This window comes from Myotis myotis, unplaced genomic scaffold (genome assembly GCF_014108235.1).
Source record: "Myotis myotis isolate mMyoMyo1 unplaced genomic scaffold, mMyoMyo1.p scaffold_m19_p_19, whole genome shotgun sequence".
NCBI classification, from domain to species: Eukaryota; Metazoa; Chordata; class Mammalia; order Chiroptera; family Vespertilionidae; genus Myotis; species Myotis myotis.
Window position 1 is genome coordinate 39,618,040 of NW_023416323.1, and position 21,905 is coordinate 39,639,944.

Here is a 21,905-nt window from a genome sequence, read left to right on the forward strand (position 1 = left end):
CGCCCGTGCCTAAGGCTGTCCCGTGGAGCTAGTTTTTAGAGCCCTACCCATCCAGCTCCGTGGCTGCCGTGCTGGGTGACAGGACAGGAAGACTTCGGCACGATCCTCTAAGTACAACATAAAAGTCTGAGCACGCGTCTAAACGCCCTAGTGAGCCCCACGGAAAAACACGCCTACAATGTGCACTCGCATCCGGCAGGAAGCAGAGGGCCCTGAGCCAGAATGCTGAGAACCACAGCTCTCTTCCCTGCAAGGAATACCAGCTGTCATCACATTCCCCATCGTCCAGTCACGTGACGTGGAGTCCACCTACACAGACAACTCGGAGCACGTCGCATGCAGTTCTTATTTGAGCGACTTCGGTGACTGCCATTCATCAGGCCCAGAATTCCGAAACGCTTCGCACGTGCCGATGCTGACATCCTGCTAACCAGGGGGCTAGCGGGGCGGTGGTGAGCAACACAGACCCACCCCCGAGTGGCCTCGTTACCTGGCCGCAGGCCTTCGCACGCACAGGAACGAAACACAACGGGAAACGCCTGGAGCCCGCCCCCTCTGTGTCGGAGGTGCGGGCCGCATGGAGCTCTGACCCGTCGTGCGGCCCTCGTAGCTGAGCCCGTGTTACTTACTGTGCGTCTGCCTGAGAGGGCTTAGCTTCCGTCACTGTCATTCGAGTCGGTGTATTGTTTCCCCTCCCAATTCTGCTGCTTGAATGTTTTTTCATTTTTTTTATTATGAAAAAATTCAAACATACAGAAAAGTTGAAATAATAGTACCCTACCACCTCGATTTTACCGTGTGGACCTGCCTTTGGAGACTTTTATTCGGTTGTGATCTAGAAATGCAGACAACTGCTTATTTTGCAGCACTGAATACTCGCTAATCCCCGCAGCTTCACGAATTTCTGGCACTATATGAAAGACACTTTGAATGTGTGGAAGATACTCAGCCTTTCTTGACTCTGTCCCTTTAAGTCTTTATTGAGAGCCTACTATGTGCCGGATCCCGGGGAGGATGTTGAACAGCAGGTGAATGAGATGGTCCCGGCCTCCGAGAGCTCACAGTATAGAGAGAGGCCGGTGTGTAAACGATCCGTGCAGGACATGGTGGCCGGATGTGCGGTGAGGGCCCCGCAGGAGCAGCCGGCCCTCGGGGGTCAGCTGGCTCTCTCAGAGGAGAGCCTGCGGTCCAGGCCTCTGGTGAGTGGAGAAGATTCCAGGTGCGAGAGCTGAGCACTGTAAACAGCACACAGGCTGGGGGAAGGGCTAGAGTGGAGGGTGGTAGAGAGGTTTGCAAGCAGAGGGCGATGTCTGGTTTGTTTTGAGAGAGAGAAGAGTTGGGGCTGTGGGCAGGGGATTAGGAGCAGGAGTGCCCGCCTCGCTCGCAGCCTGCCCTGCGCGGATCCGCTCGTTCACTGAGTGTGCACTGCGGGCCACACCAGTGACACAGTGCAGAGCAGGTTCACCGTGTCACTGAGCTCCCGTCTCGCACTGCCCGCCTGTCTGCTCATAGAGCTCAACCGCCCCACTTGTCTGTCTCCCCTCCTTGTTCTCTGGGATTTCAAGGTTCTAGTACTAGAAGCTGCTGGGTTAGCGCCTCTCTCAGATCAGATGAGAACCTAAAGAAGTTTAGAGAGAAAACAGAGAAGAAATTGCACCTTTTGTCTTTATATCCCCAGTAGCTGACACAATGTTTCCAATATCTTGAGCTTTTGATAATTCAGTGGATAGATCACTGAGATACTTGGGCAGTAAAACGGACGGGAGTGGGTGAGCTGGAGGATGTGGTGGGTGTGGGAAACGGAGGGGGCAGGTATGGCTCCGGGACCTTCTGGCTGCCCTGACCAGGTGGATAGATGGCGAGCTCACCTGAGACAGGAATAGAGGGTGAATGAGACGGAGAGGAGAGGAGAGGAGAGGTGAGGAGAGAGCTCGTTTCTGACTCAAAGTTGGAGTTGTCTGTTAGCTGCTGGGCGTGCTGCTTGCTCTTCAAAACCGTCATCTATAATCCACTCGCACGTTTGGTTCACAGCGGCAGGATGTGACCAGAATTGTTCCAATGTTGAAAAATAAGCTGGCTCGCCCCGGTGGCCAAAACTTCTAATATTTGGAAAATTCTCCGCTCAGAGCATGCTTCCCTAGATATATACTGTTTGGAACTTACCCGTTTTGGATTTATTTTAAGTTGATTCATGTAGCGTCAAAGGAACAAAGAAATGGTAACTAATAACTCCTGTCAGTAACATTAGAGAATTAAAAAGGACATATGATCGAAGTAATCAGGCTGGCGAGGGGAGGGGGTAAAAAAAAAAAAAAAAAAAAAAAAAAAAAAAACAGAACCAGAAAGAAGGTCGGCATCATATAAAGAACTTGTAAGCTCTTTTATCCCTTTGGATAATACGGGGGGGAGGGGGAGGGGTTCTTGCTTTGCTGTTTGTGTGTTTGACTGTGATCCAAGCATCACCTCTCACTTGGAATTATTTTTGTGTTTCACCTTAACTCATTGTTATAATACTGCAGGTTTTCATACGGAGATTGCACAGTTGATATGTTATTGACAAAATAAGCACGTCCCTAAATTTGAGTCCTCTGCTACTTAAAGTTCATTTGTCTCTTCATTGGGTTCTGTGATGAGCAGTTTTAAATTCCTATCTTCACAGTGTGGAAATAACCATGTGTACCTCTTTCGCTTTTGTTATGGCTGGGTTTTGTTTTTAATTCTTTTGTGCAGAGGCAGGAAGGTTTTATAAGACAGGTTATTATAACAATTCTGAGTTGGTCCCCTTGCAAGTTATGTAAAAGGCTTAACCAGAATTGTAGCATGTGTTCATGTGCGGTATGTTGACCGCCCGGTACCTTTTAAGGAGAAAATAACATCATTTAAAATAGGTTCTTTACCATGTTCGTCTCCAGCAAGCAGAGAAGGCTGTCCTCGAGTGCGATGAGACAATAGAGCCACCTTCATTTCTCATGCCCGTGAATGCAGCGGCTCGGGGATTAGTGGGAACCGAGTAGCCTTCCCGGGCATTCATCTCCCTGTCCCCGGATTTGAATATGAAAAGCATATTCAAGTCAAAGACCATCACTCTAATGACACTGGGCAGTCATTTGATTTATTAGGTTTTAGAAGAAATTTCCCTTTAAATATTTCATCACCCTGTTCTAATCCTGGCGATATTGCCAGCTGCAGCCTGTCCCTGCATTAGCGGGCACAGAACGGGCGGAGCGCTCCCCGGCATCCGGGTACAATTGCCGTGAATCTACTGAATAATAAAATAACCTCAGTGAAATATTCAGATTTGGGTTCTTAGTTAAAGTGCCTTAGAATACATCATAAAAGAAAATGTCCTTTGAAAGAAGGGGGTAAAATTACTTCATCAAATATCGAGGGAGTTGCACAGCAATGGGAATTGTTCTTTATGAGGATATTTGTACAGTAGCGTTTCAGTTTGGTTAATTATATTTATGCTTTGCAACACCTCAGTCATCACGGTGGTAAATTTACCCACTGACATATTTAACAATGAATTTCTACACGTTGGTCCCATAAACAGGTCTTATCTTCGGGAGTTTCTAATTACAACCCGAAGTTCTATCATTTTTGGGAGCATGTCTTTGGGTTTAGTGAAGGGGAATCGGGAGCAAATGTAAAACTACAACAACAAACATTTGACTGAGGCATTATCTTGGCGTGATCTCATTTTTAAGTCCTCGTGTATTATTTGTTCTAAATCATTACTCCGGGGAACTGGTGTGACTCCCATAATAATGGCTGTGGCACCAAAATCTGTTCAATAAGAATTGATGTGCGAATTACACTGTCAAACAAATACATATTTTACTTGTTAATTCTGTAAAAATGGCATACAATAAATTGTGAGAAAATGTGTTAAACTGGGAAGAAATGTTCCTTTGTTTGAAAACTACTTATTGAGTGAAATATGTTACGGCAGAGTCTATGAGAGAGTGAGCGGTGGGCCCCGCGCTAGTTAATATGGACTCATAGAGCTGCACGCATTAGCATAAGAGCTATAAAGTATTCAACAGGCTTTGCTCTGAGCAGCCGGAGCTTCCCCGGGTCCTGAGGTGGGCTGAGCAGTGATGAGCATGCGCTTCATGGCAGGCTTGAAGCCAGGCCAGCGACGCTTGTCATCCGGAAAGCAGTCAGAGATGAAGACCTCACCGCGCCCCTCCCGAGAGGCGCCTGGCGGGTGCTTCCAGCCGCACGTGGGAACCGGGGCTGCGGGGACACTGTTCACGTCCAACCCCGGGGAAGGGTCTCTCCCCGTCTCTCTGGCGGGAAGGATCTACCACGTGTGACTAAATACTAGTGCGCAGTGCCTTCCAAAAGGCAGCCCGTCGGCCTTCGTGTTTGATTTCAAATCGATAGCAAAAGGGAGGACAGGGTTTTTGACTCTGTTTTATTTGCTTCTGTTTCTCTCTCCCCCTCTTTAAACAGACATCAGACACGATCCGCATCGAGATCATCGCGCTGAGCCTCAGTGACGCTCGGGTGACTGCGGATGACACGGTGCAGCGGCTCTTTGTGGAGTTCCGGCTCTGCGGCCTCCCCGCCGAGGAGACGCCCGTGTCGCTGCCCAAGCCCCGGGGAGGGCACTGGGTCCACTACAACTACAGCCACGGTGGGTGCGGCTCGGGGGCCACGGAGCGGGAGCCAGGAGGACGCCCGTCCTCACTCCTCATACAAATCCCAGCCGTCTTGGCAGAGTGACTTCATGAAAGTCCGTCTGTTGCCCTGGCCGGGCGGCTCGGTTGGTTGGAGCATCGTCCCCTCCACCGAAAGGTTGCGGGTTTGACTGGAGGTCAGGGCACTGACCCAGGTTGCGGATTCGATCCCCAGTCAGGGCGTGCACGGGAGGCAACCGATTGACGTTTCTCTCTCCCTCTCGCCCTTCCTTTCTCAAACGTATCCTCGGGTGAGGATTAAAAGAAAATTTTTAAGACAGATCTGTAGCATAAGGATAAAAAAGTTGCAGTAGAATTGAAGAAAATGTTGAAGTAATACTAAAGTTAAAATGAAAGCAGTGGGGAAAACAGTGTTGCTAGATGTTCCTGCTATCTCACAGTATCATTTAAAAAATGCCACCTAGGTCTAAAATTGAATTTCATAGAAAAATACTGTATTTCAATGTAGTCGTTTTTTAATCATATGGATTTGAGTGGTTCAGTGGTCTCATTTCTTCAACCTTCCTGATGAATGTGATCACGTAGATGTTGTTACAATATCTGTGTATGTCTCTCCCGTGCATGTGTCTCTCCCGTGCATGTGTCTAGGTGTTCAGGATTTTAATCGAGTGCATAAATTGCTACATGACCTTTCCTCATTTAGCCCACACATCCATGTTTAGAAGCAGGCAGGTTTTCTCTTAATTCAGGGCTTTCTCTATCTGCTAGTTGACATGTAAGTCTACTGAACCAGTGCAGACCCAATGGGCAACGTGTAAATTCTTCTGTCAACCAACTTGAAGGTGTTTTTAAAATGGTATGGCGGTGTGCAAGTGGCGAGGTGTGAGAAACGTCACGCCAGGCTGCCGCGAGCCGGAACTGCTGTCCCCGTGGGAACACACACAGTGCAGCAGCGGACGGAACCTCGCAGCGACGTTCCCTGCACTGTGGCCCGAGCGCACTCCACAGGGAGCTGTGCGCTGAGGCCTGCGTCGGCACACAAAGTGAGAAGGCTGGACTGGTGATCCCCAGGATTGTCCGGAGCCTAACTCCGTCTTTTTTGAGAGGGGTTAGTAGCGGTTTCCCCCCCACACACACACATCTGTCTTCTTTGGGCTACTGACACTGAGAAAACATTGCTAGGCCAAGGGAGCAAGAACAAAGCGATTAGATGGCGTTGCCCTTGGAAACGTTGCTGAGAAAGCAAGAAAATCGTTTGGAAGAAGGTGAGAGTAACGTAGGTCGGAAGAACGTTGTCTGGGCCGGATAAAGCCTTCCAGGGAATTAGGGAATTGACAGTGGGGGAGAAGAGAATGAAAGTGCCCCCCGTTTTTCTGAGACGTGTACAGATCATCGAGGTCCCCGGGCTGTGAGCATTGAACAGTCTACCTGGTGGGACATGAAGGTTAATTCAGAACATGAAAAGGACGCAGAGCTTCAGATTTTGTTGCTGACGGGGGGAGAAACATGACAAAGGAAGGATTGGGGGTGATGACTCTCGCACACAGTGATTGTTGAGATTCAAGGTCGTTAAGCCATCTGCATCTCTTACTGCTGCCATGTGACACGAGGGAGGATGCAAGGACCTCTCCTGCCTGCAGAAGGAGGGTTGCTTTTGATGGTGGAGCGTTCAGAACCCACCCAAGTGTTTGGACTGCTGGGTTGTATCTTTCTGAGGCATATGCTTTCAGTATGCGTTGTCCAAATCTAGCCAGTCCTAAACAAAGGTGATTTCCAGTGGAAATGAAAGGTAAATAGCTTAACTTGTAGGAGTTCTGATATTTTTCATAAGTGCCAGCATTTCTTTCTAAAGGATGCATTTGAATTTTGGAAATTTTAGACCTTTTAAAAATATATTTTTTCATTGATTTCAGAGAGGAAGGGCGAAGGAGAGAGAGAGAGAGAGATAGAAAGATGAATGATGAGAGAGAATCACTGATTGGCTGCCTCTTGCACGCCCCACACTGGGCATCGAGCCCACAACCGGACCGTGCCCTGACCAGGAATTGACAGGGCGCACACGAACCTGCGGGGCCTGCCATCGCCGCACCTGGCTGTTCAGGGTTGACTCTGGCTTCCAGAGCTGCTCACGCTTCCCAGGCGCACCGGGAGGCGCCTTGCTCCTCTAGGGAAACAGGCGCTTAGACAGCACAGGGTGGGCCTAGTGTGGCGAGATTCCGAGTGACTTCCTGTGTGGACGGTTTGTTTTTTGGGGGGGGGTTATTTATTTATTTATTTTTGTGCAGTGATCTACGTGGATCAAGAAAACAACCAAGCGAAGAGAGACGTCTTAAAAGCCATCCTGCGCCAAGAAGAGATGCCTGACAGGAGGTACAGGACGCGTTCTGAGGGGCGGGTGGTTTGCACAGAGGGACTCTCGGGAGCTCTGTGGGGTGCGGACGGCACGGGGTGAGGACAGAGAGCACGTGGGTCCCTCTGGGTCTCTCCCTGGAAAGCGCCCTGCCTGTGGCGCTGTGAAGACCAAGCCTGCACCGTGCGTGAGGCATCCATGGCCGCTGCGGTGTAACTGTCAGGAGCCAGCGGTGCTGGCAAGGGCGGGCCCTCTGCCGCCACTGGCTTGAGTATAACTTCTTGTTCCCTCGCTTACCAGCTGTGTGACCGCAGACAAGTGACTTAACCACCCTGTGCCTCATTCCTTCAGCTGTGAAATGGAGATAACGTACGTTCAATGGAGAGACGAGCGCCTGACAGGCAGTTAAGCAATAAGTGTGGGTTGCTATCAGCAGTGAATATTACTATTTTAACAGTTCATCAGCCTTTCCGACTAATTCTTATCTTGCTATCACGGGTCATAATTCACTGTTTCATGGTTTTTCATGCATGGGAGCAACTTTGAACAGGACATTTTCCAATTCTGGTTCAGTAGAGAAATGATGCACTTGTCCAAGGTCACACCGCTGATAAGCAGGAAGGCAGAAATTTGGACTCAGAAAGGGTGCCCTTAACCAGGCCATCTCAATCCCGGTATTTTATGTGTCGTTCAAAATACTCATCTTCTCCACCTGCCGCACACCAGGCTCTGCCTCCTCACAGCTACCGTGTGAGTGTGAGCGTGAGGGTTTCTAGCTTCTAGCCAAAGCCCAGTGCTAGCAGGCATGGGCTCAGTGACGGAGTGAAATGTTGGAGACTTATTTCCAGCAAGTTCGTTTAAACTCTTGTCATGTTTACCTGATTTTGGAAAGGATTTGATTATTTTTCAAGACCCCGTTTTCCAGAGGCTTAGATGTTTATCTGAGAATGTTAACTAAGACACAAGTTTCTTGTTTCACTTCAGATTTGGGCTGGATACGTTTTGAAAATGGTTAAAGTGGTCGTTTACAAGCAGCGTGGTTTCAGCTGTGGTGCCAACACATATCAAAGGAGTCCTCAGCTGCAAATTCCTGTCCTTTGGTTCATCCAAGTGTGTTTGGCCTCAACACATGTCACTAATTCAAATCAGTCCCATCAGAACCCCACAATTATGTGTCTGAAGTGAAACAAAACTTGGTGCTCTGATCATAAGTTAAGAGCCTGCTGAAGGAACACAAACATTCCATCTGACATGATTCAGGGAGCAGATCCCTGTGTTTTATAGGACACACATGGGGTTCAAGGGCTAGAGCATCTCCCAAAGTGTGCATTTCCATAGGAAATACTGCATTCCTGCTGGCAGTGCTACCCTAGCTCCCTGGTCTGTAGTCACTTGATCCTGTTAGCCTTACAAGTAGATGTATCAGGCCTAATGCGAGGTGACAGGAGAAGGCTTGACTCTGGGTGATGGGCACATGGTGCAATAGACAGATCTTGTAACCTAGAACCCGCACCTGAAGCCTGTGTGTCCATGTTGACCAACGTCACCCCAACAATTTAATAAATAAGTATTTTTTTAAAAACTAGATGTATCAAAATAGGGTCAGATATATAGAGGGGATATAGTGTGATGGGAAAAATAAAATTTAATAAAATCCTATATAATAAAAGGGTAATATGCAAATTGACCCTAAAGGTGGAACGACCAGAACGCCCACTGGACCGGTCACACTGACCACCTCTTGGTCCCTTTCCCAGGCTGGCAGGCTCCGATCGCCTAATGGCGAACGGGGAACCAGGGGTGGGTGGTGGGAGATGTGGGTGGTGCCAGGCCAAGGCCCCCGGGAGGGGCTGGCAAGAGGGTGGGAACAACCAACCTCTCGGTCCCTTCCCCTGACCATCAGGCACCGATCGCCCGATGGCGAAAGGGGAACCAGGGTGGGTGGTGGCAGGGGGTGGGGCTGGCTGCTGGCAGCCGGGGAAGATGGCCCTGATTGCAGGCCAGGCCGAGGGACCGTCCCCACGCACGAATTTTGTGCACTGGGCCTCTAGTTTAAAAATAAAAGATCAGATTGTCTGTCACAGTGAGCATCTGGCTCTTCAGATTCTAGAGACGAATGTCTGTCCCTCGGAGCTTGGGAAGGCGGATTGCTGTCCATCTGCAGGCTGGTGTGCTGTGAGAGTGCTAGGAGTTCTCCTACTAGCTTGTCTGACTTCATATAATATCCTTTTTTATTTGCAAATTTCGAGATGTCATCCATGGTGATCAGCCCTCTTGGGCGTTCTGTTTCTGGTGGTTTTCTCATGGGGCGGTGACTGTCTGCTTCTCCCTCCCAGCATCCGCTTCACTGTGGTCAGCGACCCCCCAGAGGAGGAGCAGGACCTGGAGTGTGAGGACATCGGCCTTGCCCACGTCGACCTCGCTGAGCTGCTTCGGGAAGGGAGGGACCTCGTCCAGCAGAATATCGACGGTATGGGCGGAGTGCTGCTCAGCCACAGGGTCTGGACTAAAACCTCCATTTTGCTGGCTGCGAGGACAGCGAGTCGCAGGCTAGCTGAATCCTGTGCAGCTCAGGCCTCACTGTGCTGGACTGACCAGCCTCGCCTTCCCATCCTCCATCCGGCCCCCTCCCGCCCTCCCGCCCTCCCCCTGCCTCCTTTGGAAGGAAATTTAAAGATAATTAGTTGTGTTTCACAGGGAATTATTCAGTTTGTTCCTATTGGGTGTTTATGGAGGCCCTGTGCTGTCAGGCTTGTTTCCGCTGTGGCGTGTTATTCTGAGAGATGGTTTTAGTCTTTTGGTTTTTATTTGTTTGTTTGTTTTTATATGTTTTTATTGATTTTAAAGAGGAAGGTAGAGGGAGAGAGAGAGAAACATCAATGATGAGAGAGAATCATGGATCGGCTGCCTCCTGCACGCCCCCCATTGGGGATCAAGCCTGCAATCCAGGCCTGTGCTCTGACCTGGAATCAAACCATGACCTCCGGGTTCATAGGTTGACACTCAACCACTGAGCCACGCCTTTTGCAAGCCTTCTCTCTCATTCGGGGTCACAGTCCAGTGATGGTCATACAGGACTCGTTCCCTGCAGGACTTGGGGGGACAGAGGGTCTGAGCAGACGTGACCTGTGGGCTTCACCTCTGCAGGTGCGCGTCCCAGCAGGGCTTCCTGTCCACCTGTCCTCGCAGGGCGCCTGAACCCGCCGGAGGAATGTGGCGGGGCCGTCCACGGTGTGTGGAGAAATGAGCCGAGTCCTAGTCTCACGCGTCACGTGAGCAGAGCCATCTCCGGGGGATGCACGTGGTCTGCTTAGCCTTCACTCGTGCACTAAGCGAGCACTTCCCTGACACTGAAGGGCCGGGCGCTGTGCGGGCACCACCGTCCACCTGGTCACGCGGCAGCTGCGTGTCCTGGAGGCATGTCAGGTGCTCCCAGGGCAGGGTCAAGCCACGTATGAGCAGATTAGATCAAATAACCACATTAGCAGCCTGCTCTGGGAATTCTGATAAACCAGACACATCTGACTACAAGGCAGTGGGTCACAGAAGAGAAAGATGAGAGAATTAAAATATTAACCCAAACCACCTGATAAGACACCAGCAGCAAGAGAGCCTGACAGAAATAACCAAATTACATACGCTTCCTATTCTGGATCTTTCTTCCAGTCGGTTCTGCTTAGCAGCCGTGTCCTCATTCTGCAAGGCCACGTGTGACCACCCTGGCCTGGCGCAGACAGCGACTGCGGCCGTGCTCGGGGGAGTCAGTCTAGGATTCTAACGTGTTCTGTGCCAGCCCAGAGGCGAGAAGGCCCAAAGAGAGAACCCTCAGGGGCACGAGCGGCCCCCTGTGCCCGTCAGTCCCCTGCCTGCCCCTTCTCCACCCGAGTCTCTGCACCAAGTTCTGTGTGAAGGTTTTCTCACCCGTTTCCTTGGAATGACACACACACACCATAAAGTTCAAGTAAAACCACACGGGATAGAAACAGGAACCTACATGGACTCAAGTGCTGTCGAGCTTGGGAAGTTCAGAGTTCTGGCCTGGAGGCCCTACAGGCGTCAGTGTGCACAGAGGGCGGCGCCCCGGTGCCTGCCCAGCATCCCTCCTGCCCCCACCCCCCCACCCCCCCGAGCTCCGAGGAGGCCAGTGCTTTGCCCAGCGGCTGCCTGTGGTACAACCCCTCAGTCCACAGACCTGGATATTCCTGACCTGCCATTTTCACATGTCTAATTCCACACCCACTCCATTACAACGGAAGGTTGTAACTACCAACCCAAATCCCGATCGTGTGACTTCTGCACAGTGGTTAGAACAGGTCCTTCTTCGTAGTCGGCTGACCCCTTTCACACTTGGTTTCACTGGCTTGGAAATCCTGACTCTTTCGGAATCATTATCCCGCAGCCTGTCCGCGAGGTACACATGACGGGTCGTTCCTTCCAGTGCATCTAGAATGTGTCAGACGTGTATCTCCCTGCACGCGTGGCAGCTGTGAGTGTTAGTTTTCTGAGATGCCAGTGAACTTTGGACTTTCATAGCGGCATCTCCATCCTTACAGCCAGGGTGCCAGCCGCCCCACCTGAAGGACATCTGTGGGGTGATCCTAACGTCTGTCTGCTCTTCTCTCCCTAGTGTGGGATGCCCGAGCGGGTGGCAGAAGAATCGGCCAGCTCCGGGTGACGGTGGAAGCGCTCCAGGCCCTGCGGTCGGTCCGCGAGCAGGACAGCGCGGGCTGGGAGGCCTGAGAGGAACTGCCCCGGAGACGCCGCCTCGTCCAGAGCGGATGCTCACGCTCAGAGCTCGGAGCTGAACTGTCTGCAATACTCTGTGCCTGTCATCTCTCATTCACGGGAGGCTGGGTGAAGGGTTCAAGTTTTGTGTACTCTTTCATTTGGTTCTTTTTCAAATATATGTATTTATTTCAGAGAGGAAGGGAGACGGAGAGTGGGAGAGAGAGAAACATCAATGTTGAGAGAGAATCATGGATCAGCTGCCTCCTGCACGTCCCACACTGGGGATTGAGCTAGCAACCCAGGCATGTGCCCTGACCGGGAATCGAACTGTGACCTCCTGGTTCATAGGTCAGTGCTCAACCACTGAGCCACGCGGGTTTGGCCATTTGTTTATGTTTCTTTCCCCTCTTCCCATGGCTGCCATCTGTCCGGACTTCAGATCTCCCTAAGGGGCAGCACCTCAATCCATACCCACAGGATAGTATAAGAAAGACTATTTGCATTTTCAACATTTCCTTATGAAGAACTGAAATGCAAGTCCCATTTTCATTTTTAATAAGCAAAAAGCATAAATCTTAGAAAACCTATGAAAAAGAAGTACTTTCATGTTATCCCTAATCGTCCCACTAAGTGGAATGCCCATGATTGGCCTCATTAAGAGTTTTATACTGTGAAGATTTTATTAGAAGCAATATATGAAAATTACTCGGATTAATGTGTTAATCCTCCTCTTTAAAATGCTAATACCCATTTTACGCACATTAAAGCTCAGTGAGCACTTCCTTTGATGCCTGCAGTTCCTATCAATTAAATATGAAGAACAAGGCTTGGCACCCACTTACTAAGTTCCTGCAAGTTGTTTTTCTCGCTTAAAAATGACATTCCTTCCTATCTGTCCTGTTTTCAAGGATTTTGCGACGGCGGTTTTGGTGATGGGATCCAGGAACGTGTGTGGAGAGAGGAGGTGGAGACAGATGTATATGCAATTTACAATTTGAAAACTTAGCCCGTGACAGAGAGAGGAATGACGAGAAAGCACGGCCCGGTGATACGCTCAGCAGCCCTGAAAGGGTACCCGCGGGCGCGTCTTGGCCGCACGTCGGGCCGTACAATGCGGGGGGCGGGGCGGCGGGCCTCCGGAAGCGGCTCCGCACGGTGATTTCCTCGCCTTTACCCGGTCTCACTGAAGGATTTAATTGATATTTTAATGGTGCTGTGAATCAGCGCTGCAAAGGAATTGTCTCTAGAGGTCCAGGCTATAATGCGGTTCATTTTTTAATTTACTCTTTTATTTGTCATTTTCTTCAAAGGATTTTTATAGGCTGCGGGTTTCCACTGTTTGCAAACAGGCTAGGTTCCTTCCTAAGCATATGTAAAGTATTCAGGGAGATAAGTAATTTATTAAAATCTACCTAATTTGCCGTGCTATATTAAATCTCTGCTCTGGTGCTCACAGGCCATTTCATTTAGAGAATTAGGCATTCCCTCTTTGTGTGATTAAAGCTCTGGAAAATGAGTTCTTTGCTCCTATTTGTGAACATTCAAAGCCCGCTAATGGCAAGAAGATGGAATAGATTATGAGACAATTCATTACAGTTCAACAGAGGAAAAAAGCAGCTATAATGCAGAAATGCAAGTCTGAGTGTCTGCATATAGTTTGAACCATCTGTGCTCTCCTGGCCTCAGTCATGACTCTCCTCTTCAGGGGGCTTTGAAATGACATCCGTACGACATTAACTTGTCGATGTGCGCTGTGGGCCCAGGAGCGTGCGCCTGGCCACGCCGGCCGTGGGTGCTGTGGCTGCCCCGGGGCCTCCTGCCTGGGGCCTGCCACCTCCAGGGAGACTCGCTCTCATCAAACTCTGGATCTCCGAGGTCACTCATTCCTCTGGAACCTTCTGGAGACCGCAGCCTCTGCAGCTGAGCCTCTCCAGCCCTCGTAAACGGCCACAGGTCTGTTGTCACTTCAGCTGGCCGATCCTCCTCCCGCCTCTCAGAGCGCTTGTGGCTCTCGCAGCCGGGGCCATGAGGCCCGCCCCCCCCCCCCCCACCACCGTAATCCCGAACAGCAGGGCCTGGGATTAGCCGCGTGGCTTTGGAGACATTTATTGTGTGTTATTGTTTAAAACATGACATCCCACACGAAATGCCCTTTCTGTGGGGGAAGGAGCGGATGGCGCCGACTTCTTATCTGTGAGAGGAGAGGGAGGTGTTTATCCGAAACCCTCTGCAACCTGGTCAGCTGTGTGGACTGTGTGCGCAGATGAGACCCGAGATTCAGCCATGGTCCTGTTGTTCGCTTTTGCCATAAGGATTATTAAAGGTCACTTCCTACTGTTAAAATGCTCGCCTCGATACGTCAGCGCTCACAGAGCTCCTGTTCACACCTGGCTGGTGGGTGCTGACAGCTGAGTGGGCGAGAGGCCTTGCTGCTCCCCTGTGGGCGCGGCACTCGGTCTCATCTGCCTGAGATCGGTGTCTCGTCTCATGTCGACCAGAGTTCATTGAAAAGCTCACCTGTTGGATCACAGAGCAGTGGGCTTCCATGGGAGCCAAGCCCCATCCATTCCAGTGGCTCAGGGGCAGGGGGTCGGCAGTGGCCTCGCCCCGTCAGGGTAATGCTGAGTAGACCCACAGGTCCCGGTGTGAACGTGCAGGTCCCAGTGTGAGCGCGCAGGTCCCGGTGTGAACGCTCAGGTCCCGGTGTGAGTGCCCAGCTCTCAGTGTGAACACGCAGGTCCTCGTGTGAACACACAGGTGCCGGTGAGAACCTGCAGGTCCCGATGTGAACACGCAGGTCCCGGTGTAAATGCACAGGTCCCAGTGTGAATGTGCAGCTTCTGGTGTGAACCCACAGGTCCTGATGTGAATGTGCAGGTCCCAGTGTGAACCCGCAGGTCCCAGTGTGAACCCACAGGTCCCAGTGTGAATGCATATGGCACACTCAGTGCTTGGGGCTCAGTGCTTCAGATCAGTGGTTGCCAGCCTGTGGTCCGTGGGCCACTGGTAGTCCGTGAGGTCCAAAAGATTGGCGACTGCTGCTTTAGATTGGAATATAAATAGACGTGGCGTGGTGTGGGAGAGCGTGTTCACATGGTTTTGCCTACTGCAGTAGAAATGTCAGATTCCCAGCCACTGTCAGGAGAGGAGCTGACGAAAATAAGTTTTATGGTTTGCAGTGTGGTTTACGTAGAGAACATATTTCTTCACTCTCAGTTTCAACATGTTTTCTAAATTATCATGGTTTATTGCCCTTTAACTTAAGTTAGTTTTTTTAAAGAATAAATAGAGAATATATTTAATCAAATAAAGAACAGGCACATTGAAATTCTGCTCTTCCTGCCATTCATTTGTTACCACAAAACACAAACAGTTTCTATGTGTTAGGAAGAAGTGGGGGCCAAGGCGTGGTCATGTGACTGGGGAGGTTCTGCGTGCACCCCCGTTCCCACGACAAAACATAAATTATTTTAGTAATCTGACATCAAGCGCTGCGACAACGCGGACCACTTCTTACACATGTTCTAACAAGGATCCGATTAACATTTTTGTGGATATGGAAACTAACTTTTTTAGTCAAACTGGCACTATTGCTGAATTTGGAATGATTTCCTTATGCACTCACGAGCAAAATGTGAAGCATGTCTGTGAACAAATTTGACCATAAAATGTCATCTTGATGTCATATAAAACGACCAAGGGAGCGCGTGGAGCATAGACAAGTATCAAGTGATTGACAGTGTCCTGGCGATAGCTCATCCCCAGCCATGAGCGCACATTCTAACAGGTCACTCCTGCCTGCAGGCCCCCGACCACCTTAACACAGAGGAACTGGGCCTCACGCCTTAGCAGGCCCATGAATGGAGCCAGCACAGCTTCCTTCCCCGTCACTCAGAACAAGACAGCCTCCAGGTCAGCCAGGAACGCATTCCCGTCCAAGAAGAGGATGCTTGAGCTAAGAAACCCTGTACCGCCCCCTCCCCCCAGGATTGATGATCTGCCCTCGCTAGTCCAGGGAAATGCAAAGCAAGTTTCCATTAAAAAGAGAAAGAAGCCCCCATCCATTTCCATCAGAAATAAAAATGGGAATCAAAGCTTTTCAGCAGGAAGGAGTTGTGCTCCAGTGATGGCGGACTGGATGGGTTGGCCCACCCTGTGTGTGAAGAACAACTGGGAAAGCTGATTTTACATACACACACACACACACACACACACACACACACACACACGTGCACACACATACATCACACACGCACACACATCACACACATCACATACATCACACGCACATACATATATACGTGCGCACATACACATGCACACATCCATGTATGCACGCACGTACATCACACATATACACACGTGCATGCACATGCACACATACACGCACATCACACACATCAAATGTATATGCACACGTATGCACACATACATGCACGCACATACACATCATACACACACACATACGCACACATACGCACACATATATATGCACACACATGCACACACACTCGCACGCACACACAGAGACTATAAATATCCAAAGTGTTTGAGAAGGTCCGAGCGCCACCCGCTGCGGGGCTGTGAGAGGCGGCGCCAGGTCTGGAAAAGCACGCCGGGGCGAGCCGGGCGGGAGCGGCCAGAGCTCCAGCAGACGTGGGGCTCTGAGGGCCGAGACTGAAGCTTCGGGTCCAGCAGGGACCTCGGTGCCTCGTGAACCCTCAGGCCCCAGCTACCCCCGCGGAAGCCCTCTGCTTCGTGGTTACACACGGTGTTTGGTGCCCAGGAAACGAGCCGGGCACACGAGGAGGCGAGGCCACATGACCGCAGACAGACGGGGAAACGAGGAGTCCAGACCGTGCACTCATCACCTGTGAACCTCCAAACAGCTGCTCCGTGTGTCCACGCAGTTAGAAACCTTGAGAAGTTTGACACGGAATTGCATGTTATTTTTTTAAAAAAAACCAAGTGGAAATTGTATAAGTGTGACCGACATTAAGAATTCACCAAGTGGGCCTACCAGCAAATCAGACACAACGGAAGAGGGAACAGGAAAACAAATGATGATGCAAGGAAAGAAAATAAACAACATTTTCTGAAGTGGGGAGGGGGGAGTTCATAGACATGGGACTGTGTGGAAAGCTACACAGATCATTGAAGTCCCAGGAGAGGAACAAGAGAATTGGAATCACTGTTCCAAGAGACAATGGCGAAGACTTTCCCAGAACACTCATGAGGCACAGATGTAAGAACGACTCAGTCCAGTGTGGCCAAGCGGGGTCCACACAACAAAAATCACTGAGGACCCAGCACAGAAAAGCTCCTGAAAACCACAGGCAAAGAGGAAACCCTAACGCATCAGACCCCCGCCCCCCACAACCCCGAGTGCCGGCTGCCTGGCGGAAACAGCTGAAACAGCGGAGGAGCCATTGGAGAACAGCAGGAGGTGCTCTGGGGGGGCGCAGGAGGGGGGGGGGGCGCCTGCATCCTCCCACTTTACGGTTTATTCACAAGCATGGACGTGAGCACCCCGGGGAGCTCTTGGCTGCTGGGAGCCAGGAGCCAGCGGGTTAACACTTCCCCTTCCCACCCCCCAGATGGACAACACCAGCACAGTCACTAGGGTTCCAGAAGTGAGCCCATCCCTCCCAGATCAACCTGCTGATCCGGGAGAGGTAGGGCTCCCCTTCCCTTAGGTCTTCCTCCCTCCTGCCTCTAGGGCAACGGTTCTCAACCTGTGGGTCGTCACCCCTTTGAGGGTCGAATGACCCTTTCACAGGGGTCGCCTAAGACCATCGGAAAACACATATATAATTACATATTGTTTTTGTGATGCATCACTATGCTTTAATGATGTTCAATTTGTAACAATGAAATTGGGGGTCACCACCACATGAGGAACTGTATTAAAGGGTCGCGGCATTAGGAAGGCTGAGAACCACTGGCCTAGGGCCATTTCCCCAATCAGGGGCCTGCATGTGAGCCCCTGTTTCAGGCTGGCCAAGCCCGGGGGACCCAGGCTCAGAGCAGATGCCAGGAGAGGCCCTAGGAAGGACTTCAGGATGGGACTTTGAAACTGGGCTGCTCCCTAACGAGGTGGCAGAAAGGATGCCACCCTTTATGGTGAGTGGCATTGGGATAAAGCCTGGCAGGCGACAGAGTCTGAACGGTGGTGTTTTAAGATGGGGGGCGGGGGGGGGGGGGGCGAAGCATTGGGTTACCAGCTGTTTACTTTTCAAAATTGATGATATACTTCACTTTTGTAAAAGTTAAGAAAAACTTTTCAGGAGATGAAAAAAACTCCAGAAGTAATCAAGAAAACCAGCCCTGATGCAAAAAGAAAATGAAATACAATATTCCGATAGGAATCTACAATAATAAAGCGTGATATGCTAATTAGACCGGACAGCCGAACGACCTTCCAGACGTCCTTCCGGACGAAGCCAGGCTGCAAGGGCCGAACCCCTTGCACAAATTTCATGCACTGGGCCTCTAGTTAAATATAATTAAATAAGCAATTGCAGATGGGTGGGCGGGGGAGGGTGGGGAACAGATCAGAAATGTAAAACTCAGAATAGAAACTGACAAACTGGAACTTATGAAATGGGAAGTGATGTTAGGAGAGAGATTATTTTAGGTACCTAAGAGAAAAGAAATATTACTGAGAGTAGACTAAGGAAAATAGTGGATAGAAATGAAAGCCAAGAAAACAAAATGAAGAGGCAGAAAGAGTCAGTGAGAAAATGATAGACAGGCACACCGAGTATAATTAGAGGCTCTGAAGAGAAGCACCAAACAATGGAACAGACCTAATCTATAAACCAATAATTCAAGGAAGCGTTTCTGAAGTACAAGACCCGACTCTGCATATGGCAAGGGCCCACCACGTAGGAAAATTGATTTTAAGCAGTCAGCTTTTTAGACAAATTCTGATACAACAACTAGATATTAAAGTCAAAGGAAAAACAATTCCCTGGCCCTCCAAGCAAAGAGAACCCGCCATTTATATCGAAAGTCTGCTCGACGTTAGATTTCTAATAGGCAGCTCACAGTGAAACACTCTTCTCAAAAACTCACCGTGGGAATGGAGGGTTTCTCTTTTATCCCACTCAACTTTCCCTCAAATACGGCTATAGAGAACCAATTTTTATTATGGTGAAATTCACATAACATAAAAGTAACTGCTGTAAAGGGAGCAATTCCGGGGCATTTCGTACATTCACAATATTGCACAACCCCCACTTCTATCTAGTTCCAGACACTGTCTTCACCCCAAAACAGCCATGTAAACACGGAGCCGTTATACCCCATGCCCCCCTCCCCAGCCCTGGGCAGCCACCATCCCGCTGTCTGTCTCTGAGGGCTCACCTCGTTTGGATATTTCATAGAAACAGAATCACAGGATACACTACCTTCAAGTCTGCCTTCTCTCACTTAGCGTGGTGGTTTCGAGGGCCATCCGTGTCGTAGCGTGTATCGTTATTTCACTCCTTTTCATGGCTAAGTAATATTCCACTGTGTGAGTAACTAAAATTTGCTCGTCCATTCATCCATCCATTGATGGGCATCTGGGCTGTTCTGCCTCTGGGCGACTGTGACCAGTGCTGCTGTGAAAGTTTCCATACTGGGGTTTATTTGAGTGCCCGTTCTCGAATCTCCTGGGGTTATGTCTAGAAGCGGCATTGCCGGGTCCCATGACAGTTCTATGTTTCACTTTTTGAGGCCCCGCCAAGCTGCTTCCCACAACAGCCGAGCCATTTTCCAGTCCCACGAGCACTGTACAAGGGTTCCAACTTCTCCACATATTTGCGACATTTGTTATTTTCCTTCTTTAATTGGCAACAGCCATTCTTGAGTGTGAACTGGTGTCGCGCTATGGTTTTGATTTGTGTTTCTCTGGTGACTCATGGTGTGGAGCATCTTCCATGTGCTTGTTTGTAGAAACGCGAGTTTAGACATGCAAGAATTCAGGGAATGTCGGGCCCCGCGTCCTTCCTGCGGAGGCTCCCGGACGGCCACCTCTGCCCGACCCAGCAATGGATGGAAACTGTCCAGGGAGCCGCCGGTGAGCACCAGCCATACGTAACGATCGATGGCAAACGGAAGGCCGGACAAAGTGGGAGGCTCGTAGGTAGCTATTGTGTGCTCTGACCAGGTAGCTCTAACACAGATGGTTTTATTATAGGGAAAGAAATGGGGAAGGAGAATAAAGGTATGGGTTTCCCATAGATTATAGGTGACAAATATGTCACTTAAAGCAGACAGACCAGATATCACACCAGAAGCCTAAATAAAGAAATCATAGACATCATATAAAGATAGTGGGAAGCCCTAACTGGTTTGGCTCAGAGGATAGAGCATCGGCCTGCGGACTGAAAGATCCCAGGTTCGATTCCGGTCAAGGGCATGTACCTCGGTTGCGGGCTCCTCCCCAGTAGGGGGTGTGCAGGAGGTGCCTGGTCGATGTTTCTCTCTCATCGATGTTTCTAACTATCCCTCTCCCTTCCTCTCTGTAAAGGATCGATAAAATATATTTAAAAAAAAAAAAAAAAAAGATAGTGGGAAGATAATCTCTACAACAACCACACAAAAAAAACCACTTCATTCTAAGCACCAACATTTTTAAAAACTAAAAAGCAAAGAAAACAGACCAAGGAATGAAGAACACATGGTAAAGATGCACAATAAATATTACATAAAATAACAGGGGAGAGCTAAGACTGAGTATTTCAGTCGGAACAATAAGTGCACACGGTCTTGCTCACTCATGTAAAGAAATATTTTCAGATTTTCTTTCACGGCAAAACTCTATGTTGTAAGAGCCGCTCCTAAAACAAGCTACAATAAAACTAAAGGAAGGCAAAACTGTACCTGCAAACCCACACAAAGAGAGCGGGGGTTGTGACTTTGCTATCCGACAAGATGAATATATTTATATATGAAACCTAAACAATATAATTCCACGGTAGGATACCTATTGAACTCTTGACCCTTATCAAAGAGAATGTTTCTTCTTTTCAAATACACATGGAACTTTCATGAAAATTGACCATATGTGAGGTCACCAAGAAAACTTCAATAAGTCCTTTTAAGTAAAAATAATGCAAACCAACAACATTGTCTTATTACAATGCAATAAGATGGAAAATAAATAAAAATCAAAAGACACGAGATCTTTTCCATCTGGAAATTTAAAAAATTGTTAAACATTTCTTAATCAAACAATTCTTAGTCAACGAGGAACTGAAAATTGACACTGAGCAATTCTTTTTAAGAAAAATGACTATGAAGAACACTACATATCAGAACCTTGGAGATACCGTTAAAGAAAAGGTTAAAAGAAAGGGCATAGATTAAATATTTATAAGAATGAAAAGGAACATGTAACCATAAATTAAATATCTATCTCAAAAGTTGGAAAAAGAAGCAAAAAGTAAAATGAGTGGAAGTAGAGAGAAGGAAATAATTAATAAAAAGCAGAAATCAATAAAAATCAGAGGCTGTTCTGCAACATCCCGACACTATGGCGTGCAATTCTACACAAATACAGTTGAAAACCTAGGCCAAATGGATGGTTTTCTAGAAAGTACAGCTCACCTATCTTGACCCTAGTACAGGGGTCCTCAAACTACGGCCCGCGGGCCACGTGCAAATACAAATATTGTATTTGTTCCCGTTTTGTTTTTTTACTTCAAAATAAGGTATGTGCAGTGTGCATAGGAATTTGTTCATAGTTTTTTTTTTAAACTATAGTCCGGCCCTCCCACGGTCTGAGGGACAGTGAACTGGCCCCCTGTTTAAAAAGTTTGAGGACCCCTGCCCTAGTAGCTAAGGAAAATTTAAAAGGCCAGATCCACGCAAGTAAGCTGTTAAAGAGCGAGTCCCCCAAATGCACCTGACCCAGAAGGGCCCAAGGGGGTTCTCAGAGGCCTTCAGAGACCGGCCCATCGTAAGCTACTCAGACTGTCCCAGACTGAAGAGGGGAACAACTTGCATCGTCTTCTAAAGAAGTGGGTACACGATTGACCGGCACACCCAGCAAATACCGCACACGCAGACACACAGGAAAACTGTCGCCTAATTTCCCCTATGAGTTCTGAAGCAAATACTCTAGGTAAAGCATTAGCACACACACTGGGAACCACACAAAAACACCGCGCGCCATGCGCGAGAGGTGCTTA

The 21,905-nt window shown here is 49.2% G+C and overlaps 1 protein-coding gene across 2 annotated transcripts in view; it reads left to right on the top strand.

Moving 5' to 3' along the window:
* The window catches only part of RPGRIP1L (RPGRIP1 like), a 75,763-nt gene extending 63,763 nt beyond the window's left edge, over positions 1-12,000 (top strand). Inside the window, exons 24-27 of one of the 2 annotated variants that reach the window (XM_036346034.1) lie at positions 4,459-4,642; positions 6,932-7,016; positions 9,333-9,466; positions 11,624-12,000. In XM_036346034.1, coding sequence (XP_036201927.1) covers positions 4,459-4,642; positions 6,932-7,016; positions 9,333-9,466; positions 11,624-11,736 — 516 coding nt within the window. In that variant the 3' untranslated portion in view covers positions 11,737-12,000. The remainder of the gene's footprint in view (positions 1-4,458; positions 4,643-6,931; positions 7,017-9,332; positions 9,467-11,623) is intronic. The other variant, XM_036346033.1, reaches the window with a different exon arrangement.
* The last annotated feature ends 9,905 nt before the right edge of the window (positions 12,001-21,905 follow it).